The following is a 7,335-nucleotide window of genomic DNA, read 5'->3' as shown; positions in this document are numbered from 1 at the left end:
AAAAGTTTGAAAATGTTATAAAATCTTTTGTGTTGAAACAACCCAGCTAGTCCACTAAGATTTTGGTCCCTTCCTTTTTCTTTTATTGATGTAACATGCTAGCTAGTATGAGATCTATATGATCTATGCATTATATAATCTAGGAACATTATGTAACTAAAAAAAATTTGAGTTTTTGAATGATCTAGACATTTACCGATACATATATAAAGCTATTAAACTTAACAATGTTTAGGTTTATCAAATACCATAATTAATGTTTGAATAGTTATTGAATGTACTTCAATTAAAATAAAACTTGTATTATGAATGTAGACAGTATTTATAGCATTTAAAACAAGAAAAAGGGTCCTACATTTAAAACTACATATAGAAAGAGTGTTTAAACCAAATATTCAATAGGTAAAGAGACGGTTCGGTGGGTCGGGTTTTGTTGGGTCAAGAGTTCGGGTTGAATTTTTGGGCTTTTAATGGGTCAAATCATTGGACTGAAAGTGGGCCAAGTGAAAAGGCCCAATCAACAATGTATCGAACGACAGGTCGTCAAGACACGAAGGAGAAACGGGTTTCCTGAATAGAGGCCGAAGAGCGCGGGAAGATGGCAAGCACAGTTTCGTTCTCTTTGAGGACTTTTATCAAACAGTTTTCGCCTCTTCCGAAGCGAACGCCGTTCAGTTTTCCTATCCGGACCAGCTTTAAGCGACTCACCGTCACTTGCAATTCTTCCAGATTTCTTCACTTTGAAACCCTAACTTCCCGCCAAAAAGACCAGGTTCATCTTTTCGTCGACGCTCTTCTTCAGTGGAACCAGGTACTTGGTTTCTCTTTGACGCTGGTTTCATTTCCTGAAATTTTATTTGTGTTTCTTGTCGTTAGCTTTAGTTTGATGGATGTATGGTTGAATTCTGGTAGAAAATGAATCTTACGGCTATTACGGAAGTAAATGAAGTGATGGAAAGGCACGTCGAGGATTCTCTGGCTATTATACCACCAATTCGGAATCTGTACATGTCGCATTGTTCGACTAGTCCATGCGATGACATTAAACTTGTTGATGTTGGAACGGGGGCCGGGCTTCCAGGATTGATTATAGCTATTGCTTGCCCAGGTGAACACAATCGAATCGTATGATGATGAAAATGCATTTTATGCGCCAGGGACTATTCTGTGATATAACGAATATTCAATTTTGGTTGCTTCCTTATCCTATCTATTATTTTGGGGGTTTAACTTGGTAATATTTGAATGGACTAGAATGGCAAGTAACGTTGATGGAGTCTATGAATAAGCGGTGTCTTTTCTTGGAGCATGCAGTGGGTCATACCGGTTTGACAAATGTTCAAGTTGTGCGAGGAAGAGCAGAGGTAAGTGGACATTGCGTTTACGCAATTAAACACCCTGGTCTATTTAGCCATTCAAGTTTGATTCACTTGTCTTGATTAGTTCATATACTTGGTGATTAGTATCCATTTTATTGGATAATGATCAAAATTTTTTGATTTGGCGATGTACCGATAGTGCTTTTTTTCAAAAATGTGGAAGGGACACGTTTTTTGCTTGAGTTATTGTAAAGAGATTTGCATGTTCAACAGTTCCTCGAGGGTAGAGCTGGCAGCAGGCTAGATTTCATCATTATATTCACTGTTTTGTGAATACTTTAAGAAGTTGAAGTCATCAATGAGGGTTTTCCTTGAGATAAATTTACTCTATATTATGTATTATTATCTTCTGAGAGAGAGAGGGAAGAACACCTGCTCATGTCTCCAATCTTTCTTTGTTTATATTTAATGTGGCAGTTATATATCTCGGTGTAGGGCAGAATTTGGGACATGATCTTTCCTTACGAGAGAAATTTGATGTAGTAGTGGCTAGAGCTGTCGCAGAAATGAGAATTTTAGGTACCATCTGAATTTGATATATATAGCTTCCTTCTATCAATCTTCAAGACATTTGTTGTTTTGCTCTTGCTTATTATTTTTCTTTGATATCTTTTCTTTCAGCTGAATATTGTCTTCCTATGGTTCGTGTTGGCGGTTTGTTTTTAGCTGCCAAAGGCCACGATCCTCTTGTATGTTCTCTATCGGTTAACATTGTGAACGTCTACTCTCTGATTGCGTTCTTCTACTTCATTGGGAGTCTGGGACTGTATGCACATCGTTACCATCATTGATACTGTTGTTGCTTTCTGGAGGCAGAGGCATTTGATGTTAAAATCCCCATTTCACTTTAATTATTTTCAGTTTCTTGTTTTCTTTTCCATATATGAAAGTAGCCATTTACAGGTTATAATGCACAACAGGATATTCATTTTTGTATGGTCAATCTAAAGTGATATAAGTATAGGTGCTACACAAATATTGTCATGGACGATATGAATATAAAGATACGTGGTAACTGTATTTTTCTTACCACCATTTTAATTTTTAAGTAGACTCCTTTTGATTTTAAGCTGATCTCTAGTATACTTCATGATTTTGGAGATTTCTCTGAACTGAATTGTTTAGAGTTGGAATATATCTAACTCATTTTGAGAAAGTTTCTTTGCGTAATTGGTATTCTTTTGATTTTAAATTTAAATAATCTTGTGAATCTTTAGTTTGTTACTTTTTTGTTGCATGACTTATTCATTCTAGAATTTCTCGTATTGACAGGCAGAAGTCACAAATGCAGAAAAGGCAATTGAAATGATGGGTGCCTCCTTGCTGCAAATATGCCCTGGTGTGTTTGTCTTTTTATTGGTCTTCCTGCAATGTCATAATCTCATGTGTACAGTAATAAAGTCAACTGATTTTCGCGTCATCCTTGAGGATTGCTTTATAGTACAGAAATCTCTCCTGAAAAGACACTCCCACTTTACCCCATAGCCAGTTGGTTTTCTAGATACTTCAACTTAGTTATTCCAATGTGTACTTGGAACTACAAGAAACTTTCTGACGCTGCCAATTTCTGCTACAATCTATATGAACGTGATGTAAAAACTATAGGATTTGCCAGTCAATTAACTGGAATTTCGACCCATTGCAGTGAATTTCGTCAAGCGTATTTTATTAGTAGGCTTATGTTTTGTTTGAAAGATTTTGAATATTTGTTCTAGTATTTGGTTTGATTTGACTGGATTGTCTTTGATCATAAGATATGGGTTATTAAGGCTTATTTGTACGGAACTTACTAAACTGTAGTATTCTCGTGGAAAATCTTTTTCTTGGGCAAGGTTGGATTTAGAACTATTTTCTTAACTAATCATAATTTTACTTTTAGTTCCATCGCTGAAGTATTTCCAACTTATCCTTTACCTCAACTTTACCCTCCTATCTCTATGTTGTAATTACGTAAATATTGTCTAATGATCCCTTTTTTACTTGTGCAGTGGAATCACATAGTCCATATGGGCAGCGAACTGCCGTTGTTTGTTTTAAAGAACGGCACACTCCGAGGAAGTATCCTCGTGATCCAGGTACACCAGCAAAATCCCCATTGTAATAGATTCTGTGGGCGTTCACTTTGGTTTCAATTCATGTGTTCTTCACAGCGTCAACCGGCTGTTTAGTATGCAAAATGCTTCAAGAATGTGATTATATTACCTTAAGATAGGCACCTTTTTATTTGTTGTGCATATCAAATGTCATTTCACGCTGAATAATTCTTAAGTGACATTTGTTTATTGAACTACTATGAAGCATTTATTTATTCACCGTCCATTTTGGATTTACGTGTTGGTTTTTCTCCCTCCCCCCATTATCCTCATCAAGTCCATCTCTTTCTCTACACCGACATACTTAACTCCACCCTTGAAAGGAAGGGATGTGTAATTCGTATCACTCTCAATCGCATCCAGCTAAAAAAATTTCCAGAACCAAATCAATAAAATACCTAAAATAGGGCATAAACTCTACTTAACTACAAAAGCACTTGACCCCAAACAACAAATCAAACGGGTAAAGAAATGTTTATCGAAATGTGCAAATCTAATAAAAAAAGTCTCCCGAACATAGACAAATTTAGCACACACGAAAACACCTCATCGTTTGCTTCAAGAAATTTCCTTTCTCACCTGCAATCATGTTGTTTATTGTGCGTGAAAAACATAGATCCACCCCGAATAATTTTTTTTTTACAGATTTCAGAATTAAATCGGTAATAATCATTTATTCCTCAACACCTGCTTTTGTGTTTAGACGTATATTTTATTCCTTCAACACCCGCTTAAGAGTACACGCACGTTTATTTCTTTCTCCATCTCGCCACATACCTTCATCAAGTTATTCAAATTCTCTAGTCTTCGCTAAGTCTGTAAACTCTATTTATTTTATATCCCATTTAAAGTTCCAAAAATAGGCATGACTATGATTGAGGAAGCTCATGATTAAGGGGGCAATTGGTGAAACCCCTCTCTGCTATTTTGCTTGTCTGTTGTTAACTAATTTTTTAGAAATCTATCTATTGTTGTCTTTCCTCTAAGTATACTGCCACTGGTGACAATATATGTATTTAGCTCTAAGTTGTAAGACTACAATCTAAAATGCGCATAGTTCAACTGACATAAAACGTGTAGCATCGACTTTAATGTTGGAGGTTCGATTCTTCTGCCCCACGTGTTGTTAAAAATGTTGTTAATCTACTAGAGGCTTTCAAGATCATTGGGTTCACAGGTTTGTAAATCTAGTACTATATTTACCTTTTTGTATGAACTATTATTTTTCCAAGAGTAGTACAAAATAAATTGAGTTCTTAAAAAAAGTGAGTATTTAAAATATATAAAATTATGGTATTTAAATCATTAGCCATATGCTTGCCATAATCCTTGTTTAGGCACGAGGAGTTGCTTTTTGGAATATTTTACAGGTAAAGACTTCTGACCATCCGATAAGATGGACGTTTCTTAATCTTCCTCGTTAGCTTTTCATGGATGCGATGCTGTAAGTTGCTTTGCCATCTAATCGTTTCTCTTATGTCAAGTTACCTATTATTGCACTGCACCAACGACAAAGGAATAAACCGTGCTGAACCCAGCTTGGAAAGATTCGCTCAGAGGAAAAGGTTGATAAACCATGTCGCCAGGTATAAAGGCTATAAGCTGTACTTATAATTGCTAGATTAACCTGATTTGAGTTTAAAGTATATAATTAAACTTGTTAATAAATAGAAATTTGGATGCGATGTCTTATTCGATGATGAATTTTAGCTAAGCAGCCAAGTTTGGAATTAATTTACACCATTATCTTTAGTCAAAAGTAACGTATTTATTGTTGGAGATAAGATTGTTTATTTCAAACTACATGCAAATATCTTCTAGGCTTAGGGGACAGGTTTTTTATAGAAGAATCCTGTTCATCCTTTTATCTTGTATTGTTTTTTTACACTTTTTGTCGATTACTTTGTGGTGAATGATTAAATAAGATTTAAACATGTCATTTCAGTCCTCGCACTCCAAGGTATTCAATTAGTCTTTATATTGTAAGTGAATTACATTTTCCCCCATGGGCTAATATTGGTTTTCAAGTTAGTTATCGTGAGGATAATATAGTTTCTTTTCTCTCTCTTCTAGACATAGGTGTATCTATTCCATTACTTAGTTGAATAGTAAAATTTTTGAGTTTGTTACTGTTTAGGGTTGCCCAAGCCCCAAGGTAGCCCCCAAGAACAATGGCATTCCGAAACCTTAATGGGCTTCACATGTCTCAAAAGGAAAATTCAAACCCTTGGATCGTTGGGTTGAGCTCCATTAAGAGGAATGATCGAGTTGAGTCCACTGTTGCACATATTTTGAGTGGGAGTCAAAGAAAGTGAAAGAATGAATCTTATAAATAGCCACATTCCATTCCACCAACTTCATTGGACAAGTGATTCTCTCTATACCTAACCAAATTGAACACTTAAGGGGGCATTTGGCCACCTGAATGGAGTTAACAAGGCTGAGATTAATATGTTGCATTGGTAAAGTACTTTTTGAGGCGTAGAATTGTAAAATTAAGTTTATCGTTGGTTGTAAAAAATTGATTAAAAAAATAAGAAGGAGAAGTCACTTAATAAATATGCAGGTTCATACTTTCATGTACTAACTTAAGGAAACTATACTTAAGAATTGGAGTATGTTAGTGTGAGTACTCTCCAAACATGTCAAACGTACTTAAAGCTGGAAGAATATGATTTATTTAGATCAAACAGCTTTAGGATGAGAATTTAAATGGTTGAAGGAAAGGAATGGATGCTTCAACCTCAAGTTGTGCTAATGATAGTAGTTAGAAAGAAAGATTATGAAATAAATAAAGAGAAAGGAAGGTTGTTTCGTGAGAACCGAGTACTTTCTTTTTGGAGAGAAGAATTTTTTTTTAAAAAAAGTGGAAAATCAAAGGGGGGGAATTAGGTAGATATGTGAAAAATGACCCTTTCCTAACCTCCCTCAAACATCAGACTTTGTAGATTGTAAATATGCTAAGTAGTTCCCAAAAGTCTTTCTACCTATAATTTTATAACATATTGCTTCAGGTGAAGATATTTTCACTAGATCTTTTTATGATATTGGCCTGCCACGTTAGCGCATAGTATATAATTATAACCCTTTTTAAAATATAAGAAAGCCCTTTTCTGATGTCACCTCCTCTTTCAATTATTCAATATAATCTATAATTCTTCTATTGTTCATTACTTTCTTCTTTGGCCTTAAATATTTTGTGTCAATGCATCCAATTTGGACTTTGATGTGAACATTTTATTAGTTATATGGTAAATTCTCTATCTTTTTATTTTTTATTTTATTTGTTTAGGATAAAGAGGATAGGTGCTGAAAATGTTGACACTTCTTAGAATTAAGATCATTCATATTATTATTATAGGTGTGAACGTCAGTAGCATTAGTATTTTAATTATGGTCCATCCCCTATATTATTTCTTTTTTTACCAATAGAACCCCACAATCCAACTAATTCTTGTTTGTAAAGAAGCTATTTTGCATAATTTTTCTCAATAACCCAATTCCAAAAAGAAAAAAGGGTCTGGTTGAAAGGGAAAAGTCTTAAAATAAATAAATAAAGGTGTTGCAAAAGAAGGGTCGTGTGGTTTCCTCCCTTTTTTTTTTCTTCCGTCTTCTTATTACTATTGTTATTTTCAATTTGACCCTTCACCCTCTCAACAAATATACAAATTGATGAGTTGCGTCCTGTAGTTTGGGAGATAAAAAGTTATTGTTTTCTTATTAAAGAAAAAGAAAACTTTAGTTTGGTATTTAGTCGGTGTTTTTGGTGAATTTGCATATAATCATATATTCCAATGGTAGAAGGTTTCACTGAAAAGAATAATATTCATTGTTAGTATTTTATTGATTGTTGATATAAGTGT

General features: G+C 34.5%; 1 protein-coding gene across 1 annotated transcript; it reads left to right on the top strand.

Annotated features, from left to right (window-relative positions):
• Window positions 1-557: 557 nt before the first annotated feature.
• On the top strand, window positions 558-6,031 carry LOC101219448 (ribosomal RNA small subunit methyltransferase G). The gene is made up of 8 exons (XM_031882808.1): window positions 558-811; window positions 913-1,108; window positions 1,255-1,364; window positions 1,820-1,898; window positions 2,001-2,068; window positions 2,652-2,718; window positions 3,368-5,058; window positions 5,610-6,031. Exons 1-7 carry the CDS (start codon window positions 599-601, stop codon window positions 3,478-3,480), a joined length of 846 nt encoding a protein of 281 aa, XP_031738668.1. The 5' UTR covers window positions 558-598; the 3' UTR covers window positions 3,481-5,058; window positions 5,610-6,031.
• Window positions 6,032-7,335: the final 1,304 nt, after the last annotated feature.

The sequence above is a fragment of the Cucumis sativus genome, chromosome 1 (assembly GCF_000004075.3).
Source record: "Cucumis sativus cultivar 9930 chromosome 1, Cucumber_9930_V3, whole genome shotgun sequence".
NCBI lineage: Eukaryota > Viridiplantae > Streptophyta > Magnoliopsida > Cucurbitales > Cucurbitaceae > Cucumis > Cucumis sativus.
Note: the sequence above shows the minus strand (reverse complement) of the source record. Positions and strands in the feature narration are given on the sequence as shown.